This window comes from Simochromis diagramma, unplaced genomic scaffold, assembly GCF_900408965.1.
Source record: "Simochromis diagramma unplaced genomic scaffold, fSimDia1.1 OVJJ01000408.1, whole genome shotgun sequence".
NCBI lineage: Eukaryota > Metazoa > Chordata > Actinopteri > Cichliformes > Cichlidae > Simochromis > Simochromis diagramma.
In genome coordinates this window covers 1-22968 of record NW_024386777.1, presented here as the reverse complement: position 1 = coordinate 22968, position 22968 = coordinate 1, and the positions used below count along the sequence as shown (strand labels likewise).

The window sequence follows — 22968 nt, the reverse complement described above, 5'->3', positions numbered from 1 at the left end:
TCTTGGAAATGAGATTTTTAATCTCAATGAGATTTTTTTTACCTGGATAAATAAAGGATTAATAAAAAAAGAGTGTCCGTCTTTCTCTCCATCTTCAAGCTGGCCAAACGTCATGACTTTATATCAGTAAATGGTTTTAACTAATTAAGAAAATGTTATGTGGAGTTTCCCTTATTTTTTCCAAAAGTTAGATCATAAAGAGGTTTATAATTACTTAACACTCACTAACTCTCGCTGACATAAAATCTTATATCACTTTAAAGGTTTGTTTAAAAAAAAGAGAGGCAAAAATGATGTTTTCCTCATTATACTGATATTTGTCATTATACCATTCATAGATCATAAAAGTCAAGAGCATATTTACAAAAACAAACATATTCCTTTTCTGTCACTTTTTATGGTTTTAAACTAAAATAGCTGTAAAATAGTTTTGGTTGTCCAGTGATGTTTCTTCTGTCGCCTCTCCTCGTCCAATCTCTAAAGTAGAGTCCAACTGCTCCCTGGACCCTCTGCAGTACCTCAACACTGATCAAACCCAGGCCACGGTAGGTAGAGTGCTGATGTGTCTGCTGTGTGTGGTTGTTACTTATTACTGAGGAATAAATATGAATGTGTTTGTGGTGTGCAGGTCAAGCTGGCTGCAGGACACAAGTTTGACAGAGATGTTGAACTGCTGATTTATTACAAAGACGCCCACCAGCCCACTGCTGTGGTGGAGGCAGGACAGGCCTCTGCTGAGCCGGGTGAGTGAAAAATAAGTGAAGTCATTAGTTTGCAAATAAAAATTCAACCTGGAATTTAATTGTGTTGGAATATATTAGAAACTGTAAACTTGACATTTTTCTGGCCGTTTCATGTCTCTGATGTGTTCAATGGCTTCATGTGGAGAGTTTGTGTTGGTAGTGAATCAATCTGAAAATATGAGTAATACTCGCACCAGCAGTGCCAGAGTATTCATAAAGTGGTGTTAGAGTTACAAAATATTTCCTCAAATCTTTCCTCAAATCGTTCCTCTCACACAGTGGCCTCACCATCTTTTCCCTCTTCCCTTCAGGACAGTCCTCTGCTCCTGTTGAAGAGTTTACCAATGGGCTGCTATTCAAACATTTTACAGTTTGGGGTCTCGTTGTGAACACATCTTCCCATGAGTTGTATTCATGTGATCTCAGTGACTTAAAGTGATATCACTGTAAAACACCATGTTGCCTTTGGATGATTCTGCAAAACTCCAGGTTATGTTTGATTTACTTGCTAAAACAGATTACTGAAAGCATACTTGTATACCTGCCAAAGAGTTGAGCTTTTGCTTGTGTAGATGAAAAAACTCTCCTCTCTTGCTGTTTGTCTTTACTGATGGAGAGGTGGGGAGCACCAAAGAAGTGATTGAGAATTCAGGTTCTCTGCGTACCAAACCTGTGTGTCTTAAAAACAGCTGTTGTATTGCAGGTGTTTCTCTTTTGGGATTGGGGAAGGGGCCAGCTCTGCTCTCATCAATGGGATGGCCAAGGAAGGAGGAGGTCACGCTCAGTTCATCACAGGGACTGACAGGATGCAACCAAAAGTAAGACAATGAGTCATAACAATTATCATGAAAAGGCAAGATGATATTATTATTTGAACAGAAGACATAAATTCCAAAAACATTCATGTATATTTTTTCAGGGTTTTTCATTATTTTTCAGGTGATGCAGTCGCTGCAGTTTGCTCTGCAGCTGACTGTGGTCGACATCTCAGTCATATTGGATTTACCAAAGGAAGTGTCTGTCACTGTCCTCTCTCCACTAATCACAACACTTTTCCAGGGTCAGAGGTCACTGATTTATGCCCAGCTCACTAGGACAGGTAGGAGCAGCCTCTCATGTTGTTGGCAAACTAGATCAATCTGCTGGGACATCTGATTTGAGGACAATCACTTGCTTTTCCAAAGGACACTGACAACCAGACATTAGATGCCACAGCCCTGGCCCACGGTATCCTCCCCCCCCCCCCCATGCATGCGGTGGGGGGGGGGGGGGGGGGGATCCAGGCATCCATGAAAACAGAGTTTATTCAATTTAACTGAGTTAGAGGTTAGCAGGAAGTTAGCTCGCTAGTTTCCACCTAAACATGATCATCATAAGCAGTGTTACCAATTCATACACTGGTTTATCATCTAGACTTTTTGTCTCATGCAGCACCATGATCAGGTCCAGTTTTTATTTCATCTTTGATTTTTCAGCTGCTGTGCCTGAGCAGCCTCCCAGAGACCCTTTGTTGCAGTTAGTCTTCCTCCAGAAGCCATCTGGCTGCTTGATCCAGCTCTGGCTGCTGCACCGGGAAAGAGCAGTGAGGAGGTGGATTGATAAATGAAATTCATAACAAAAATTCATAATGGACTTTTTCCATTTAGGAATAATAAAAATCAGCTTTCTTTTTAATTGCTATTAACTGACAGTCAGATAACCAGCTTTTAAAAACATATTCATAAACACTTTGCAATCAACAAAATTTACACAGAGGTTATAGATGAAATAAAAAGTATGACGTGTTTTCTAGTTGTGTTTATAACTCTGTTATTGTACATATTCTGTGTTATACATCATAATCATTCCAGTCTTTTTTTTTTTATTCTGTTTTAATCTTTATAAAACATTTATTTATTTTTGTGATTTCTGCTGCCCTATTGGTCTGGTCTCTCTTGAAAATCTGAAAATGTGATATTCATAATAAAAGGATTTAAAAGTTTACTGCCAAAAAATTATTAAACTTCATAACAGAAATGTGCTAACTGGCTTGAAATAGATTGAAACTGTTATGAGATTGCTTCAGGGAGCAGACATGACACCGTCTTTTAGGTTTCGCCATCACTTTGTATTATGCGCACAACACCACCCTCCTCTGGCTTCCACGTGAACTGCACCTTAAACATCAACTGTTTACAAATGTCATGACACAAACAAACGTTTCAATACCGTAAATCACTTTTTGGACTGCGATCACTTTTTGGCACAACATCGGCTCTGATAACATTTAAAGCGCATTGAAAAACTATTCTTTAATGCTAAAAATCCATTATCAATTGTAATTATTTATTTATTAATTTAAATTTCAGATATCGATCTTCATTTTTGTAAACTGGTGAATTAATGATTTTTTTAAAGAATTAAAACGACAAAGTTTGGCAACATATTTTTATAAAGGATGAATAAAACAGTAAAATAAAATGAGAAATATATATATTTTTGAAAAAGCTATGATAATTAGACGAACTTTATTTTAAATAAATAAAATTGATTTTCGGTGGCACTGGGAGTCATGGTGATGATGACGTGTTTGAGTGCAGGTATAAAAGCAGGAGGCAAACTTGGAATTCGGGTTTCACGTTTGAGCGCAAACAGGAGCTTTTTCCCACTAGTGCTGTGAAAACTCGGATTTTTCAAACTACAGCCAACGTTTGAAAATCTTCAAGAAGGATTTGCGAAATGACTTCTACAAACTTCAGTCGCGAGATGCACCTGCTCTCCCTTTTCATTGAGGAGGTGATAGATCAACGCTATGGTGAGTACAGCAGGCTAATATGTCAGAGTGCTAGCAAACAAATACAACTTAGATTTTTGTCTTTTATTGTTTGGAAGTAGGACTTCATGAGCGTTAACATTTAGGATGAGATGTTTCATACTTGAGTAACATCAATTTTAACATGTGCCAGTACACTATAAAGATGGCGCCATGTTTTTTTTAAATCGCTGGAAAAAAAAACAATTGAATGCACGCGCCCTGGAAACGACGTAAGGCATTGGAGGACGCTGACGTCAGCGCGCGGCCGTTTTTGCATGTAGAGGGTTTGAGTTGACATGTTTGGGCTGCTGGCGCTGAGTTATACGTGAAAGTTTCATAGATTGTGAATTTTATAAAGCTGGAGAATGGAGTTTTAAAAGTTCACAGAGTCGCTGGATGAGTTTGAGATTGAAACAGTGTGTGCCTGCAATAAGGAGGTGGGAGGTTTCTCACCTAAATGTAGCTGCTTTATTCTCAAAATATCGATGCTCAACTAATATGAAGATATTACTCCTTAATGTGAATGCGTATTAAAACCTCAGTGAAAGTCCATGCAGCCTTACACCGCATGAAAACTTTTACCAAAAAATGTGAAGGCTTTCATAAACAATGAGTTCTGCTGGGAGCTTCTTACTGTTTGTGTGTGGAAGAGCTTATGATGATGTAAAGCCATGTCTGGACAATTTAAATTCAGGCTTTAGTTTGTGTGATCACATGATTAACGTACACGCATGCTTTGCTTTCTCGTAGCTGAGCTGGTGAGTCCAATCACTGCTCCTCAGATGGTCGTCATTAACTTGAGGAACCGTGAACTGAGCAGCAGCCAACTGGACTCCATGTCCCACCTGGTCCTCACTCTTTACCATAACCTGGTGACGGGGTCCAAGGACTTTCCTTACATACCTTTTAAAGGATTGTTCCACCGGGACCAGGTGACGACACCATTTGTCCATGTGAGGCAGAGCCAGAGAGAGAACACCACTCCTTCTCCTCCTACGGACTCACCAGCTGGCATGATGCTGCCGCCTGCGGGCTCCAGCTCTCATCCACGCTTCCTGACTCCAGTTCTTCCAGAGAAAGCGGATCTTGCTGTGCTGAAAGCAGATCGGAGGAACTGTGTCGGCACCTTGACTGTCGACGGCCTCCTCGTCACCAGAGTCATCTCCACTGTTTACCGAACAGAGGACACTGAGATGACGAACCGCTGGAGAATAACAGACTACAGCGCGGACGGCAGAGTTCTCACTTCGGTGCTCTGCCGTTTTCTAAATATGTCGGCAAAGCGTGCTAAGAGGAAGGCTCCGGAGGAAGAGAGCAGCATCCGGAGCCCGACTCCAGCAAGGAAGCGCTTGAGATTATAATATACAGTGAAGCATGTCGAACGTCAGCAAGCCTGAACAAAGTGGTAAGTAGTAAATAGTGCTTAAGGTTGTTTCTAAATTAATGTCCTAAAATATTTGAAAATCGTCGAGGTTTTAACTTTTATTCTTTCTTTTCTGCCTCTTGTTTCTAAAAGTCAGGAAAATGAGTCACGCTGCGAAGAAACACCACACAGAAGATTTTCCCTCAGTAAAATGGTAAATATATTCATCTTGTTATGACGTTTGCTCACAATAACCAGGAGTGTTCCTGTGTTTCTGAAGTGATTCACTCTCATTTGGTGTTATTTGATCCAAAGACAACTGAGGGTCTTCAGAGCAGCGTGAACGGCCGTCACCTGAGAGCAAGACAGTCCTGGCGCCTTTGTGGTTCCCTCCAGGTACTCCAGCTTCATCCCACAGTCCAGAGAGATGCAGTTAGGTTGAATGTGAGTGTGAATAGTTGTCTGTTTCTCTGTGTTAGACTGACCTGTCCAGGTTGTACTCCTGCCTCTGGCCCCATAACAGCTGGGATGGCTCCAATCTTGAATTGGATAAGCTGAAGAAATGGATGGAAGGATGATCCAAAGAGAAACATCAAAGGCCCTCTCACCAGCTTTCATTTATTAAATTTGTCTTTACTGAACGATTTCTGGTGTGTATTTGCATTGATACTCAGACAACAGCTCCTCTTTCTGTTTGTGCTGGAAGATTCAGGCAAACACATATTACATATATAGATTGTTATGATATGACTCAGTTTCACATTTAGTGCTATATGAGAATGATAAGGTCCAGTTTAATAGTATTGCTAGTGTCTAATGAAATGAACACGTGATTTTCTTTTTCTTTTTTTTTTTTGCCTGTCCCGTTTGGCTCTTTTGCCATCAGAATTATTGTCTAAAGGCAAAGAAAGATGCCCAACGGATTTACTTTACCAAATTGACCATCCCAGCCTTGCCGTAATGGTCCATTTGATTCATCTTTTATTGTTTATTTTATTTTCACTTGCTGAATACGGGACAGACTTGACTGGGGGAAAGAAGGGGAGAAAGAAAGAGGGAAAGAGAAACAGCTGAGAAGAGGGACGGGGGAGAAGGGCAAAAAACAAAACCCAACAGAATGGGCAGAAAAAGAAAAAGAAAAGAAAAAAAGAAAATGCTTCTATCAATCACCTGGATCACCTGTTGAGAAAGAAAAGAGAAAACAAGCAGAAGAGAACAAGAGTAATAGAATAAACAACATCACAATGATATATGGGAATATGACAGTAAATACTAAATATTAAACATTATTGTGCAGCACATAAGATCAACAGAACACAGTGTGCTTTGAGGTAGGAGCCAAAAAGGGTGTAGTTTGTGGGTGTGATCACCCGTGTGTACACCTGTGAGCATGGACGCGCTTGTTTTTTTAAAAGGTTCCTTCATGTAATGATCTGCTAGAGGGTGTGGGGGGGCCACAGCCCCGTCCTCCAGGGCATGAAGCAGGTATGGAAGAGATCAAAACTCCAGACATCCAGAGGCCCCCAGAACACAAGAGACCAAGGAAGACCAACAGAGGGGCAGCCGCGCCACTGTCCCAGAAAGAGCTGAGGAGAGTCCCAGATGAGGGCTCACTCAGCAGCCGCGGAGCAGAAGCCAGGTGGAGTTGCAGTGACGCGCCCGTGAGCTCCGCCGGCAGCCAGCTGTGCCTGAGTGACCGAGCCCCAGGCCGAGAGGCCGGGGGCACCCCACCTCCGAAGTGGCCCGAGCGAGCCCCAGGCTCCAGGCCCCGATAAGCGGCCGCCAAGGAGTGAGCCCATGTGTACCTGGACGCCCATCCCCAGACACAAAGAACCACCAACGCACCGATATCTGAGGGAGTCCGCCACTGGCAGGGGAAGTGGTGGTGGGGGGAGATAGGCCTCCAAACCTTGGAGGGCCTGAGATGTCCCCAGAGAGGTGGCGTCTGACACCCAACCTGACATATAGACACAGACATACAGGCACACACAGATACAAACATCCATTCCCACCCTCATGCTCTCATATGCACTTACTCCACACTCAACCAACGTGGAGACAGACATAAAGAGACGCTGTACACACAATCACACTCCCCAAGCGTACTCTACGAACCGGGTCTAGGTACCCTTGCCCTGGAGGGGGGAACTGCACCCAGACCCAGGTGGTGTTACCCTTTTCCCTCCAGCAGGCCGCAGAGTTAGAGAAGACTCCAAACCTCCCTCCACCCGCTCATTGTAGTGTTGATGCATGTGTGTTCTAAGGTGCATTTAAAACCCAGGAGGGCATGGAGCTACCTGCCAGAGAGCAGCAGGTAAGCGCATAGTCCCTCCTGCTAGCCCTCAATGTCTACGCTTACGGCCACACCACCCTGAACACGCCCGATCTCGTCTGATCTCGGAAAACGTGATTTTCAGATCCAGCAAAGTGAATATTTTTCACTGTGGATAAATTGCATGGAAACGTTTAATGAGTCATCAGCTATTTCACTACAAAGATGATGTGATTAATGTGTTTGATGTGGAGCTCTTATGTAATGATTACATTTTTAAGATGTAATTTTCAAGTGAAAAACATAATATTTATCTGTTGCATAGTTTACAGTGCGGTGTTTTATGCACTGAGTTATCATGTAGAGTTCTGTTTGTCATCTAGCACCATAATCAGGTTTTGTTTTTATTGCATCTTAGATTTTCCAGCTGCTGTGCCTGAGCAGCCACCCAGAGACCCTTTGCTGCAGTTAGTCTCCCTGCAGGAGGCGTCTGGCTGCTGGCTGCTTGATCCAGCTCTGGCTGCTGCACTGGGACAGACCAACGAGGAGGTGGAAAAGTCAAAGCCTGAAAAGGTGCACTGCTGTCAATTTAAATATTAACACAAAATGATGATGTGAGATAAAACAGATTTGATTCTATAATTTGAACAAAAACACATGATATAATTAAAAACACACCATAAAACAAATAAAATGAAGTCAAACTAAACGTAGGCCTGCCTCACAGCCTGAGAATAAACATCTGCATATCAGAAGATGGTGCCGAGTATGGCAGCCTTGTCGCGAGCTCCCCCAAGCAACAGCTTTTTTCTGTGTTTAATTTTACTTTTCCTTCATTTTTTCGCGAGTAGCACTTGTCTCCTTGTGTACGACCGACAAACCTTACTGGACATAAAAGATGGTCTTTCTTATAACTTTCCGGAGTTCAAGTTTTGCAACACGGACGCTCCGTTTGCAGACCCCCCATTCATCTCACCTGAGACGCCTTTGTTCTCTGGCCCTGGAGGCCGCAAACGCCGACGCAGAGGGAGAAGATCTGGCGTTCTGGTTCGACTGAGACGGCGCACTAACAGACCACCGTTACCCAGTTTATTACTGGCTAATGTGCAGTCTCTGGAGAACAAGCTGTGCGAGCTTCGGGCACGGATCTCATTCCAGCGAGAGATGCGGGACTGCTGCGTGATCTGCCTCACAGAAACCTGGCTATCGGACAAAGTACCGGACTCCGCAATACAACTACCGGGGTTCTCCGTGCATCGCGCGGACAGGTCACAGGATCTTACTGGGAAAAGCAGAGGCGGTGGTGTATGTTTCATGATCAAGAACAGCTGGTGTGATTATGCGAACGTGCACCCGGTCAAATCCTTCTGCTCACCGGACCTGGAGTACCTGATGATTAAGTGCCGGCCATTCTGGCTACCGAGGGAATTTACAGCAGTGATTATTACGGCTGTTTACATTCCCCCACAAGCAGACACTGACCGAGCACTCAGGGAACTGTACAGCGCGATCAGCAGCGAGGAAACCGCACACCCAGAGGCAGCGTTTATCACAGCCGGAGACTTTAATAAGGGAAACCTGAAGAAAGTCTCACCCAAACTCCACCAACACATCCATTTTAACACTCGTGGAGATCGGCTACTCGACCACTGCTACACCTCTTTCCGGGATGCGTACAAAGCCCTCCCCCGCGCCCCATTCGGCCAATCAGATCACCGCTCCATCCTGCTCCTGCCCGCCTACAGGCAGAAGCTGAAACAGGAAGCTCCAACCCGGAGGGCGGTGCACTGTTGGACGGACCAATCGGAGTCTGCGCTGCGGGACTGTTTTGATCACGCGGACTGGGAAATGTTTCACGTGGCTGCTAGGGACATTGATGAGTACACAGACTCAGTCTGCGGATTTATCAGGAAATGCGTGGAAGATGTCGTCCCATCCAGAACAGTTAAATCCTTCCCAAATCAAAAACCCTGGATTAACGGAGATGTTCGCGCGGCACTGGCGGCACGGAGCACCGCCTTTGCCTCCGCGAACACATCGGACTACAAACACGCACATTACCAACTCCGGAAGACGATCAAAGCAGCCAAACGTGAGTACAGGGACAGGGTGGAGCAACAGTTTGACAACCCTCGGAGTATGTGGCAGGGACTAAACACGATCACAGACTTTAGAGGGAAAACCAGCACACCGCAGACCACGGCCTCTCTGTGTGAGGATCTAAACGTATTCTACGCTAGATTCGACACAGCGAACACCATGAGACCGGACAGTGTGCGCACCGCGGATGACTTCAGTGCGTACACTGTGTCTGAGGAGGATGTGCGGAGGTGCTTCAGGAAGGTGAACGCACGCAAAGCTACTGGTCCGGACGGGATTCCCGGCCGCGTCCTCAAGTCATGCGCGGCTCAGCTGGCTGGAGTGTTCACGCACATCTTCAACCTTTCCCTCTCTCTGTCTGTAGTCCCAGCCTGCTTCAAAATGGCCACCATCGTCCCTGTACCCAAATCCTCCACCATCTCCTCATTGAACGACTGGCGACCTGTAGCCCTGACCCCCATCGTAAGCAAATGCTTCGAGAAGCTGGTCAGGGACTTCATCTGCTCTGCACTACCCGACTCACTGGACCCTCTACAGTTCGCATACCGCCACAACAGGTCCACTGATGATGCCATAGCCCTGACACTACACACTGCCCTGTCACACCTGGAGAAGAGAGACACGTATGTGAGAATGCTGTTTGTAGATTACAGCTCAGCATTCAATACCATCGTTCCCTCGAAGCTGGACAGGAAACTGCAGGATCTAGGACTGAGCAGCTCCCTCTGCAGCTGGATCCTTAGCTTCCTGTCTGACAGACGCCAAGTGGTCAGACTGGGCAGCATCACCTCATCCCCCGTCACACTGAACACTGGTGCTCCACAGGGGTGTGTACTGAGCCCTCTCCTGTACTCACTCTACACCTACGACTGCACAGCCACTAACAGCTCCAACATCATTGTGAAGTTTGCGGACGACACTACAGTGGTGGGTCTTATCACCAACAGTGATGAGACAGCTTACAGGGAGGAGGTCAGCGCCCTGACCCACTGGTGTCAAGACAACCATCTCACCCTCAACGTCGCAAAGACAAAGGAGTTGATAGTGGACTTCCGGAGGTGCAGAGAAGTACACACCCCCATCACCATCAACGGCGCTGCTGTGGAGAGAGTGAGCAGCTTCCGGTTCCTTGGTGTACATCTGGCTGAGGATCTTACGTGGTCAGTACACACAAACAAAACAGTGAAGAAGGCGCAGCAGCGCCTCTTCTTTCTCAGGAGACTGAAAAGATTCGGCATGAGCCCCCGCATCCTCAGGACCTTCTATCACTGTGCCATTGAGAGCATCCTCACTGGATGCATCACCACCTGGTATGGCAACAGCACCGCCTACAACTGCAAAGCTCTCCAGCGAGTAGTGCGGTGCTCTGAACGGATAATTGGAGGTGAGCTTCCCTCCCTCCAAGACATCTACAGGAAGCGGTGCCTGAGGAAAGCGGGGAGGATCATCAAGGACTCCAGTCACCCCAGCCATAAACTGTTCAGACTGCTTCCATCAGGAAGGAGGTTCTGCAGCATCCGGTCCCGTACCAGCAGACTGAGAGACAGCTTCTTCCACCAGGCCATCAGACTGCTGAACACTTCATAGACACCTCAGCTTCACTACTGGAACTTTAACATTATGCACTCCATACTGTACAGTAATGCCACTGTTTTTGCACATGTCTCACTCTGTATATTTTATTTTATATATTTTATTTATTGTTTACTCTATTTAATTTGTAAAATATGTGTACACACACACACACACACACACACACACACACACACACACACACACACACACACACACGTAGAAAAATATTTAGTATACACATCCAGAAATGCATATACTATTATATATTGTACATATATTTATTAGTTTCAGATGTAGCCATTCTTGTATTTTGCTTGTTTACATTATTGTATTTTGCACAACTCTGTTGCTTGTGAAGCTCGCACACAAGAATTTCACTCACATGTGCTGTACCAATGTACCTGCACATGTGATGTGACAATAAAAGTGATTTGATTTGATTTGATTTAAAACACTGTTAGTAATCACACTCCTAACCTCCCACTGAGCTGCACCAGCGTCTGATATTATCCAGAAACCACACGGCAGCAGAAATTATTTTCCTCATCAGTTGTTGTAAAAACATGTCAGCACATTATTTTAGAGCATTTATGATATCACAGTTTGGGATTTCATCAGGAAGAGCATCCAGTGTAATAATCTGCCAAATCAAATATGCAGAGCTGCCCACCTTGGTGACCCCGTGTGACAAAGAACTACACAACATATGTAATATTACTGGTTGTAGAAAGTAAAATGTGTTTTCTGTCTGTTTTATTTGATTGATTTTGATTTGGGGAATTAGACCAGCAGTGAAGTGTGGGCCACCATTCTGGCTCTGATCTGGCTTCATGGTTTCAAGATGGATGCAAAGGACGAGTGGGAGCTTCTGGCTATGAAGGCTGCCTCGTGGCTCTGTGCTCACAATGGTACTAGCAATGATTGTAACAGATAAAATAACAGCTTTAAAAAACTGTTTCATTCTACAGCTTTCCTCCCACAATCATTATTTTAATATCTGTGTTGTGTTTTTAGCACCGTGTGTGTCAGAGTGTGTGGATGCTGGAAATGTCCTGCTGGGCTGCAGCGTGAAGAAAGAAGCTCTGGGACTCTGAGAGTTTTCTTAAAGTAGCTTCATCTTCAGAGTGAACAGAAGCAGGTCTGCTTACTCCACACTGCCTTTGATACAGAGCTGTTTTATATCATCAACCCCTTTTTATCCATAAAACACTTTCATTCTGCTAATTGACACTGATTGATCCTTGACAGGGCTCTAGACTAACTTTTTGCCATGGGCGTACCGGTACGCCTAACTTTAAAAAGTTAGGCGTACCGGCACAAAAGTTAGGCGCACACAAATTTTATAATAATTTATATAATATAATGTGTTTTTCTGGATACACTGTGCTTTTTCAGCATTCAAAGATTGATGACACCGTGTCAGAGCACTGGCTATGAATTTCAGAAGGATCAGGCCTTAACTTAACAGAAAAGTTATCAATAGTTATTTTCTTATTACAGCTACATCCACTTCTGTCGTGCCTAGGCTGCTCACTAGGGCTGGGTATCATCACTGATTTCTATAATCCATTCGATTCCGGTTTTCAAAGTCCCGATTCGATTCAACTTAGCCTCAGACAGTCAGAAATATTATAATTCTGATCATTTATCAGTACTGACTTCATCAGAATTGTGAACATCACAGCAGATGCCTTTGTGTGAAAGTAACTGAGAATAAAACACAGAAAAACATGAAGGAGATTTTCCTGGTCTGGCTTTTTATAGCAGATAACCTTAAAAATATTCTACAATGTTCTGCATATAAAGTTTAAATTTCTTCAGTATTGAACATCAGAAAAAAATAGGCTTTCTTGTCCGAGGTCATTTAAGTGAAAAAAAGAAAAAGAAAAGAAAAAGATAGCAGCGCTGTAAAAAACGGTAGACTGGTGGGTAATAAGCGAATGAATAATACAGAAAACAGAGATTGGAGACGGGAAACTGTTCTTGAAGTACAGAGAGAGATAGGGAGAGAGAGCTAGCTGTGCATGGAGTGTGATTTTAATAGTCGTGGAAGCAAAACAGCAAAATTCATGACGACATTGATCAAATGTGAAGCGCAGTTTGCTGCTTCTTTTGCTGCTGGCTCGGTGAATTTTGGTTGAAAGAGACAAAACCTGCAGCTCAGAATCAGCGCAAAAAGACATAATCACAGACCGGACGCATCAGAATCGCTGAGCTCCGACAGCGTGTCCGTCTAAGGCCGTCGGGTGAGAAAGCCGAGAAAGACAAAGTTGATTCTGATGCGTCGGGTCCGCTCTGTGTTTACGTCTTTGTGGGGAATCCGTGTACCTGCTCTCATTTGCTGTTTGGTTGTTGTTGAAATGGTTTTGTGAGGTTTAATCTGAGAATCTGGCGTTTCTGGCAAAACACAGTTATATTTAAAAGTCATTCAGGATTTAATGAATTGATATCGCTTTATTCAAGCTACTCACCTCCCACTTCCACCTGCACTTTCATCTGGACCACGGCGAATCAGAGAGGTCCCGCCCCTTACTATCTGTGATTGGTTTAGTCCACGATAGGGGCAAAATGTGTGTCTGTTGTTGACCACAGGGAAGGTTGCAGATTCTTTTTTTTTTTTTGCTACCTGAACAGTTGGTCGCACAGGTGCAACCAAATATTTCTTTTTAGTTGCACCACTGAAAAATTTGGTCGTATTTGCGACCAAATTGGTCGCATTCTAGAGCCCTGCTTGAACGTCTTAAGACAGCACATAGTCTTCATTCATGTTTGCTTATTCATGACTGTAGTTAGAGTTACATCTGAATTTTCAAAAACTGCCTGTTTTGTAATGACTTTTCAAATAATAATTAGCATAAAAAGTTATGAAATCTATGTTTGGTTTTTTTATTTCTTTGTTGTAACAATTTTGGAAATAAATTGTATATTGGCGTAAAAGTATCAATATATTTGAGGTTTGAGCAGCAAAGTTGAGTACCAGGGTTTTGCTCCTGAATAACTTCCTAAGTCTTCTCTGCCAATGCCAAATAGCTTTCTGGGTGCTGCGCTGCACTGTCAGAGCACACCTCCTTATCTAAGGTTTTCTGTGTTTCTTATTCTCTTTAAAAGTTCTGCTGAGGGCCTCCTATACTCGAAGTCTAAGAGCCAACTCTGTTCTTTGGCTCGACTTTCTTTCATAATCTTTTCATTTTTGTGAGAAATAAAACACAATTTAAGAACAGATTGTCATAAAAAGAAATGACATCAATAACTACACCAAGGACATTCAAAACAAATTTTAAACTTGGCTTAAAGACCATAAGTCTGATCTGAAAATGTCGACCAACTTCAACATTTAGATTGTGACACTAACTTGTCTCTCTTCCACAAGTGTGTTTCTTTTGTCCTGCTCCCCTCTCCCTTAACCAGTTGTGGCAAATGGCTGCCCCTTCCTGAGCCTTGATCTCCCAGAGGTTCTTCCTGTTAAAAGGGAGTTTTTATTTCCCACTGTTGCCAGGTACTTGCTCAAAGAGGATCATTCAATTGTTGGGTTTTTTTTCTGTATTACTTAGTGTATTTACCTTACAATATAAAGCACCTTGAGGTGACTGTTGTGTTGATTTGGCGCTATATAATTAAAACTGAATTACATCTCTGAAGAAATGTTACATGCATGTTTTGTTGCCTTTTTAAAGTGATGGGGGAATAATTGTAATGGGCTAATAAAGGGACAGATGTGCTCTGTGTAAAGATCAACCCTTTGACCACCATTCACTGCATCATTAATTGCTTTAACTTATAGTCCATAATGCTGTAAAAACAAAAGAAGGAAAAGCTGAGTCATTTTCACATTTTTATTGAGGTTTGAATTCAGAAACTCTGTTGCTGATCTCAGTAAATGAAACGGGATGTCTCCGAAAATTTACAGTTGTGGATAAAACAGGGTGATGTGTTATTGTCAGGTTTGAGTGAATAACAGGACCCAAATGCAGGACTTCCTGAGAAGCCACAGGCAGTTTATTTACTTCACTTACTATTTATATCAGTTTGGCCAGCAGTCACGTATAGGTTCAAACAAAATGGCACGAGGCTGCAAAAATATTTATCATCTAGTAATCTTTATTAATGAAAGCATGAGTGTACCCACCAAAACACACCAAAGAACCCAACCCCTGTAACAGCAACTGGCTTCTTTTTATTCTCTATCATTCAGGTGAGCATCTGGAATAGCCCAAGTCTGGGGGAAGCAAACCAAATGAGAAACAAAACATCCACATATGCAAACATCAAACCACAATATAACACATGGAAGACATTTATATTTTGTACAAAGTCCTATGAATAATACAATATGTGTATGCTTCAGTCAATTGCATATAAATTAGAAACACCAAGAGTGAAACTTCCCCAACCTGGCACAAAATCAAATTCAAATTCAAATTTTATTTGTCACGTACACAGTCATACACAGTACGATATGTAGTGAAATGCTTGGACAACTGCTCGTGACCTAAAGAAAACAAAAAAAGGAAAAGGCTATGAATAAGATAGGAAATAAATATGAAAAATTAAAAAGGGTAAATTTAACTAGGAAGGAATAAAATATAAATTAAGGTTAAAAATGAAATAACTGTACAACACAAATTAGAATGAAGGGTAAATTTAACTGGGAAAGAATAAGATAAAATATATAAATTAAAGTTGAAAATAAAATAACTGTACAACAAAATACACAATATAGAACTGTATAAGAATGTATGAAGAAATATAAATAAATAAATATATACACTATAACAGCAGCTGTACAAGTATTAACTGGAAATGAAGAATATAATGTCCAGTGTTGTGCAATCCACATTATGTCTTGGATTTAAGTGATGAAGTGAAAACAAAGTCCAGAAAGTCCAGTGTGTGTAAGAACTATATGTGTGGGTCAGTACTGTGTGGTGGTGTGATTGAGAGACCGTATCGCCTGCGGGAAGAAGCTCCTCCTCAGTCTCTCTGTGTTGGTCTTCAGGGAGCGGAATCGCTTTCCTGACCTCAACAGAGAGAACAGTCTGTTGTTGGGATGGCTGAGGTCCTTCACGATCTTCCTGGCCTTGGTCCAGCACCGCCTGCTGTAGATTGAGTGCAGGTCAGGGAGCTCGGAGCGGATGGTGCGCTCAGCTGACCGCACAACCCTCTGTAGAGCTCGTCTGTCCTGCATGGTGCTGTTCCCGAACCAGGTTAAGATGTTTCCCGTCAGGATGCTCTCTATGGTGCAGGAGTAAAAGTTCCTGAGCACCTTGGAGGGCAGTTGGAAGTCTCTCAAGCGTCTGAGGTGGTAGAGACGCTGTCGGGCCTTTTTTCACCACGGTGTTGATGTGACAGGACCATGACAGGTCCTGCGTGATGTGAACTCCGAGGTATTTGAAGCTGTCCACTCTCTCCACTGGGCACTCGTTGATGACGGGGGTCTGGTAGTTCCTCTCCTGCTTAGTGCTGAAGTCCACTATCAGCTCCTTTGTCTTACTGACGTTTAGAAGGAGGTTGTTCCTCTGGCACCAGTTCTCCAGATTCCTAATCTCCTTCAGGTAGGCCGTCTCGTTGTTATCAGAGATCAGGCCCACCACGACGGTATCGTCAGCAAACTTGATGATGGTGGTGGAGCTGGTAGTGGCCACACAGTCATATGTGTACAAAGAGTACAGCAGGGGGCTCAGAACACACCCCTGGGGGGGTGGTTTACTCCAGGAGCTCATAGACAAGTAACAAAATCAGTTGTTGTGCTTCACCTTTGCTCCCAGTGTGTCCTGCCCATTATTAACCAAGCTCTCCCTCTGTTACACTGGAGTCCTTGCCAGTGTTTCTCACCCACGTTCATGTGATTAAGATTCCTGTAACAAACGAAACCTTGTATTCCCGTGAAAAGATCTTTTTTATTGAGTCTGCTTTTGGCTAAAGGCCAACGTATCGACCTTCCTTGGGACAGAAAATAATCTGTCTTACTCTTAATACTCGTCAACAACACACACAAAACAAAAATGAGCATTTAAATTTAAATGACATAAATAACACTGAATATAAACAGTCTGGTTTTCTAATATTGAAATGAAAGAAATTCTATTTTTTAAATTCAATCATTTTGAATTTTTAGCAGCACTGCCAAACTCTGATTCCTTCTTTAATAAACCTGGAGAGTCACTTACCTCTGTGTCAGTACTTACCAAAATATTGCCTCTTGCCCCTCTGACAGATGACCTCGCCTGAGAAAAAACAAAAAAAAACAACTTAAAATGGCTGCAACTGCTGTGTTCCCTAAATTAGTACAAATGGGGGGGAAAAGGAGAGTAGGCATGTTAAATATTACAGTTAGATTTTCTTAAACTTTCACTCTTAGAAAGCATTCTGTTTTAAAGCGAGCACTTCAAAGACATGATGTTTGTGCAGGTCTCCACTCCTTCCTCCTCATGTTATCCAGCCACTGGTTCAGTCTTGCTGCTCCATCATAACCTTTAGTAAAACGAGAGGCTCAGAAGCAACAAGAGTATTGTGTGAAAAGAGATCTGAATAAACAAAGAGTGGCAGACACCCTGGCTGTGTTGTTTCTTGCTATTAGCAACTTTTGGGGATTAAGAACAATACAGATCCTTTTATAGATGATGTTTGCTGGGTATTCATGCATGCATCATCCATTAATGTTTGGGAGGAGGGGCTGATTGACTTTGTCAGGACTGTTTTTCCCAATAAGCCACCAATATTAAACTTGACGAGCCTTATGGCCAACTCAACCCATCAGATCTTTGATGTGTTAAAGCCAACAACCTGCTACAAGACACATCGAGAGGACTGATGAAAAAAGAAAGTGAACTGGATTTTCTTCGAATTTAAAGAAAGAGCAACCGTTAGGTTTAAGCCCTCAATTTAGCGTTGGTTAGTGAGCAGACAATGTAGCTTGACAAATAAGTAAATTGAATTAAAGGGAGGGAAGAAGCAACTTGAAGCCTGAACTCCAGGAAAATCCTAGGAAGTTGAGAAGGGAAACAGCAGTTTACTTTGGCTGCTGCCAGCCCGACGTCCGTAAATACCTGTTCTTGCTGACACACTTTAATTATCAAGATGGTGCCGACAGAGAAGTTTTTTTTTTGAGAACGTCACTACCACCACTGAATAGACAAGATTGTAATACACACGACGGCTTTATATTGATCCCTTTGCAGAGGTTGAAATGTCTTAAAAATAAATCTCAGAAATCGGTTTTGTTTTCGATGTGAAATTATTTTTTCAACAACAACAAACAGAAGCATCGATGTGAGCATCGGTCCAAACAAAACAATACAAAGATATTATTAAGTAGCGAACATATTGCACTTTGGCTACTGACTAGAGAGCCACGAATTAAAAAACGAGGAAATACAAAGAATTACTCGAAGGCAATTTGATTTATTGAGAAATTTGTTATTAAATACTTGAAGAAAGAACGACATAAAGTTTCTTTATTTGGGGGCCAAATTGGTGCCAAATCAATAAATGAGCAGTAGAAGCGACCGTTCACAATGGAAAATGTAAAACACGCACTTGCCACTGCTATTAAGAACATGTTGGCTTTTTGGTCAATGTGACGGACCAAAGAGCGAACAAAGAGTTTGACCCAATTGATCCCTAGGAGCGACCGTGGAGAGGAAAAGCTACCTTTTAAACAGGAAGAAGACCTCTGGCATAAACAGGCTCAGGGAGGGCGCCATCTGCCTCCGACAGGTTGGTGTAAGTGAGTGTTTTTGTGCATAGTAAATATTTAATTACTGTGACTGTTTATATTAAATAAATGAAATGACATATATACTTACCTGAAGCAGACGTGATGGGGGAAATTTCTGAAAAGACTCACACAGAAATGAGCAGCCTTCAAAGTGGTTTATTAATTTGAAGACTGCTCATGTGAAATGCTGTGTGGCTTACGCAGTGTCTGCTATTTATGAAATACGTTCTCTGAGTCTTCGTTCCACATCCCAGCGGGATTTATCTGAGACGCATTTCAATTCCAACATCTTTCTGAATTCCTGGGTTTGACCAGGTCTTTTAGGATTGCCTTCCATGAGCGCCTGGCAGAAGAAAGCATTGTAATCAAAAACTTTAGTTTCTAAGTAAATGCGAGAATTATCAAAGAAAGTCAAAATAGAATTCAGCCATAATTGTGAAAAAGTCCACACTGACGCTGACGTCAGAGGGGAAAAAAAAAAAGCCGCCCCCCCCCCCAGCCTGACAGACAGTTCACTGACACCAACAGGAAGCATTTGGTGAGAAAGCTGTCCGGCAACAGAACTTTTCTTCGCCGCTTCCATGAAGTTTATTGATTATACGGAAGCCCCAGTGCGGCACCAGCTCGCACAGAACGCGCTTGATGTCTGAGGAGGAAACACAGACAAATCCAATCAGGGGTTTTGATTTTCACCTGATCTGATGGTGATGCTGGGGTCACAGATACGCTTAACAAGGTGTGAAAACTTAATTCAAACCCATAGTCACCAGCTGTTTTAGAAAGCGACTCGGGCTGCACCCAGTGAACCAGAAGAGGTCAGATCTTCCTTGGCATGCGCTGAAGAGGCATATTGGCAGTTGCCGTGCAACCCCTGGAGTAACGCTCACACAAGTCATTCAGCTTATTTGTCCATCCTCTCTCGGGATGGTGTACACAATGATTACGGTGTCCAGTGCCGCACAGGACACACAAGAGGGATTGTTTTTAATCTAAAGAATCAGAGGAAATTTGCAGCAGTTAGAAGGATCAAACTTGTTAAACAAAGATGCAATGGAGACAGGGCACCGCTGGCAACATGGACCAGAAAGAGGTGGCATAAAGACAGATGTAGAGAAAAACAGCTGAGTAGACCTCGTGGTGTCACCCCCAAGCAACGGTCAAGGAGGTTTAACTCCAACTCCTCTTGGTGATGGGCCCCAGCGCCAGGGTGCGGAATGTATCGCAAGCCCCTCGATCTGGTTTCTCCTAAGTAGGAACATCAAATAGTGTTAAAACTCAAATCCTCACATAAATTGAAAAGAATTAATGATAAGCGTAGAAAATCAGTTTAAAAACAACAGCCAGGTCGCCTGATCAGCAGGCTGAGGCCGCAGCCGGAATCTCTGAGGATCGAGAGACTGGCTGAAGCTCCCTCCCCTAACTTTTCGTCATTGACAGGAGGTACACCCACGAGAAGCCCTTTAAAAGTGCAGCACCTCTGGATGGTGTCGACAACCCCTTCGGGTTTTCCTTTGTTCTGGGGCTGAGTTTGAGAGCTGGAGTTCGAGCAGGGGCTGGGAGATAAAGGAGGAGCTGGAGCTAAGGGAAGGATAAGCCTAAGAAGAGCTGCAATAGTTTTGGGGCAGAGAGAATCCAATTTTTTTTAATTGGGTTTTTGTTGGCTCCAATGACGCAAACATTGTTGGGCTGGTCACCAGCCTCACACAACAGCAAACTTCTTTGTCCGCACAGATTAAGATCAATGAAATTTTTTTACTCACATTTTCTGTTTGTTTTGCAGCTGAAAATGAACAAGACTAAAGTGCAACTTTAAAGGGGAGGCAAACAATGTAGGTAATAAGTGTTTTTATTTAATTACAATTTTTCAATGGTTTTCAATTCAAACAGAATCAGTCTTAATTAACCTTTTACCAAAATTTGTATTCAAAATAAAAACGCGAATCACAGCCTGGATAAAAAGTGAAGCGGAAAGTTTCAAACTTTTTGACCTCTATAGGATGTTACCATGGCAACCTTAACATGTAAATATGTTTTAGCAATGTGGTAGAACATCTGGGTTGGAGGGTTTAATCCTCTCACCAACAGCTGATTAAAAGTCTGAAGAGTTTTAAATGTCTGACATTCTGACTCTCATGACGTCGATTTAAGAACTGACCTGTTTCTCTCTTCTGTAGCTTTTTGAACCCTCACTGGAATCTGACTTCTCCTTGAGGACGAGAAAGAGGATTGGTATGTACTTTTGTTGTGCCATGAATGCCGGGTCCTCTCTGGAAATGAGATTTTTAATCTCAATGAGATTTTTTTTTTACCTGGATAAATAAAGGATTAATAAAAAAGAGTGTCCGTCTTTCGCTCCAGCTTCAAGCTGGGCCAAAACTCATGACTTTTATAATATCAGGTAAATGGTTTTATACTATTAAAAATGTTTGTGGAGTTTCCCTTTATTTTTTCGGCAAAAAGTTGATCATAAAGAGGTATAATAATTAATGGAAGAACACTCACGAACTCCGTGACGAGAATCTTTATATCACTTTAAAGGTTGGTTTAAAAAAAGGAGAGGCAAAAATGATGTGTGTCCTAATTATACTGATATTTGTCATTAGACCATTCATAAGCATAAAAGTCAAGAGCATATTAGCAAAAACAAACATATTCCCTTTTTCTGTCAATTTGTATGGTTTTAAACTAAAATAGGCTGTAAAATAGGTTTGGGTTGTCGCAGTGATGTTTCTTCTGTCTCACTCTCTCGTCGCATCTCTAAAGTAGAGGCCAGCTGCTCCTGACCGGCTCTGCAGTCCTCAACACTGAGCAAACCCAGGCCCACGTAGGTAAGAAGTGCTGATGTGTCTGTGTGTGTGGTTGTGACTTATTACTGAGAACTAAAATATGAATGTGTTTGGGGTGTGCAGGGCAAGCTTGGCTGCAGGACACAAGTTGTGAAAGAGATGTTGAACTGCTGAGGTATGACAAAAGACGCCCACAAGGCAGCCACTTGCTGTGGGGAGGCAGGACGAGGCCTCTGCTTGAGGCCGGGTGAGTGAAAAATAAGGAAATCATTAGTTTGCAAATAAAATTCACCTGGAATTTTAAGTGTGTTGGGAATATATTAGAAACTGTAAACTTGACATTTTTCTGTCCGTTTCTGTCCTCTGATTTTCATGGCTGCATGGGGAGTTTGTGGTTGTAGGTGAATCAATCTGAAAAATATGAGTAATACCTCGCACCAGCAGAGGCCAGAGTAGTCAGAAGTGGGTGTTAGAGTTACAAAATATTTCCTCAAATTTTCCTCAAATCGTAGCCTCGCACGCAGGGGCCTCACCATCTATTTCCCTCTTCCCGTCAGGACAGTCCTCTGCTCCTGTTGAAGAAGTTTAACCAATGGGGCTGACTATTCAAACATTTACAGTGTGGGGTCGGTTGTGAACACATCGTCCCAATGATTGTATTCATGTGATCTCAGTGACTTAAAGTGATATCACTGTAAACAACATGTTGCCTTTGGGATGAGTCTGCAAACTCCAAGGTATGTTTGATTTACGTGCTAAAACAGATTGACTGAAAGCATACTTGTATACCATGCCAAAGAGTTGATTTTGCGTGGTGTAGATGAAAAAACTCTCCTCTCTTGCGGTTTGTCTTTACTGATGGATAGGTGGGAGCACCAAGAAGTGATTGAGAATTCCAGGTTCTCTGCGTACCAAACATGTGTGTCTTAAAAAAAACAGCTGTGTATTGCAGGTGTGTCTCTTTTGAGATTGGGGGAAGGGGCCAGCTCTGCTCTCATCAATGGATGGGCCAAGGAAGGAGGGGCACGCCAGTTCATCACAGGGCTGACAGGAATGGCAACCAAAATAAGACAATGAAGTCAACAATTATCATGAGAAAGGCAAGAGGATAATATTATTTGAACAGAAAGACATAAATTCGCAAAACAAATTATGAAAGGGGGGGCGGATATTGTTTGTGCAGGGTTGTTTCAATTATTTTCAGGTGATGCGTCGCTGCAGGTTCCTCTGCAGACTGACCTGTGGGCGACATCTCGTCAATTTGGAGGTACCCCCCAAAGGAGAAGTGTTTCTGTCACTAGTCCCTCTCTATCAACACGAATGTCACAACACTGGCCAGGGTCAGAGGATTCACGGATTTATGGGCCCAGCTCAACTAGGACAGGTAGGAGCAGCAGCCTCTTCATGTTGTGGCAAACTAGATCAATCGCGGGGACATACTGATTTGAGGAAAATCACCTTGCTTTTCAAAGAACACTGACAACCAGAACAGTAGAGGCCACAGCCCTGGCACACGGTATCCCCACCCACCTCCCCCATGCAGGCGGTGGGCCTTCGTGAGAAAGAGGAGCAGCTTATGAAGGTGACAAGGTGAAAATAGGGTGATTGAGGTCGGTGC

The 22968-nt window shown here is 43.0% G+C and overlaps 2 protein-coding genes and 1 long non-coding RNA gene across 7 annotated transcripts; all 3 read left to right on the top strand.

Moving 5' to 3' along the window:
- Positions 1-430: 430 nt before the first annotated feature.
- On the top strand, positions 431-1952 carry LOC120720506. Of its 2 annotated transcripts, none has more exons than XR_005692963.1 (5): positions 431-545; positions 629-743; positions 1055-1232; positions 1447-1561; positions 1663-1952. It is a non-coding gene; the product is annotated as an uncharacterized LOC120720506 (long non-coding RNA). The 2 variants fall into 2 exon arrangements; XR_005692962.1 differs by having other exon boundaries at positions 1683-1947.
- Positions 1953-3197: 1245 nt separating this feature from the next.
- LOC120720421 lies at positions 3198-5508 on the top strand. Of its 3 annotated transcripts, none has more exons than XR_005692938.1 (5): positions 3200-3537; positions 4288-4942; positions 5054-5114; positions 5216-5296; positions 5380-5508. XR_005692938.1 is itself a non-coding variant. In XM_040010099.1 (2 exons), the coding sequence occupies exons 1-2, from the start codon at positions 3462-3464 to the stop codon at positions 4896-4898; spliced, it is 687 nt and encodes a 228-aa protein (XP_039866033.1). In that variant the 5' UTR covers positions 3198-3461; the 3' UTR covers positions 4899-4947. The 3 variants fall into 3 exon arrangements, 1 of the variants encoding a protein (XP_039866033.1); XR_005692940.1 differs by lacking the exon at positions 3200-3537 and adding an exon at positions 3765-3974; XM_040010099.1 differs by lacking the exons at positions 5054-5114; positions 5216-5296; positions 5380-5508 and having other exon boundaries at positions 3198-3537; positions 4288-4947.
- A 1920-nt stretch (positions 5509-7428) lies between these two features.
- On the top strand, positions 7429-14582 carry LOC120720460 (von Willebrand factor A domain-containing protein 5A-like). Of its 2 annotated transcripts, XR_005692956.1 has the most exons (4): positions 7429-7745; positions 11632-11755; positions 11862-11985; positions 14218-14582. XR_005692956.1 is itself a non-coding variant. In XM_040010149.1 (3 exons), exons 1-3 carry the CDS (start codon positions 7437-7439, stop codon positions 11939-11941), a joined length of 513 nt encoding a protein of 170 aa, XP_039866083.1. In that variant the 5' UTR covers positions 7432-7436; the 3' UTR covers positions 11942-12145. The 2 variants fall into 2 exon arrangements, 1 of the variants encoding a protein (XP_039866083.1); XM_040010149.1 differs by lacking the exon at positions 14218-14582 and having other exon boundaries at positions 7432-7745; positions 11862-12145.
- Positions 14583-22968: the final 8386 nt, after the last annotated feature.

Excerpts from the sequence above, each read along its gene's own strand:
- LOC120720421 (XM_040010099.1), top strand. The coding sequence starts at position 3,462 with ATGACTTCTACAAACTTCAGTCGCGAGATGCACCTGCTCTCCCTTTTC. Across the intron at positions 3,538-4,287 it reads GGTGATAGATCAACGCTATG|CTGAGCTGGTGAGTCCAATC; the intron begins GTGAGTACAGCA and ends GCTTTCTCGTAG.
- LOC120720460 (XM_040010149.1), top strand. The coding sequence starts at position 7,437 with ATGATTACATTTTTAAGATGTAATTTTCAAGTGAAAAACATAATATTT. Across the intron at positions 7,746-11,631 it reads AAAAGTCAAAGCCTGAAAAG|ACCAGCAGTGAAGTGTGGGC; the intron begins GTGCACTGCTGT and ends TTGGGGAATTAG. Across the intron at positions 11,756-11,861 it reads GTGGCTCTGTGCTCACAATG|CACCGTGTGTGTCAGAGTGT; the intron begins GTACTAGCAATG and ends TTGTGTTTTTAG.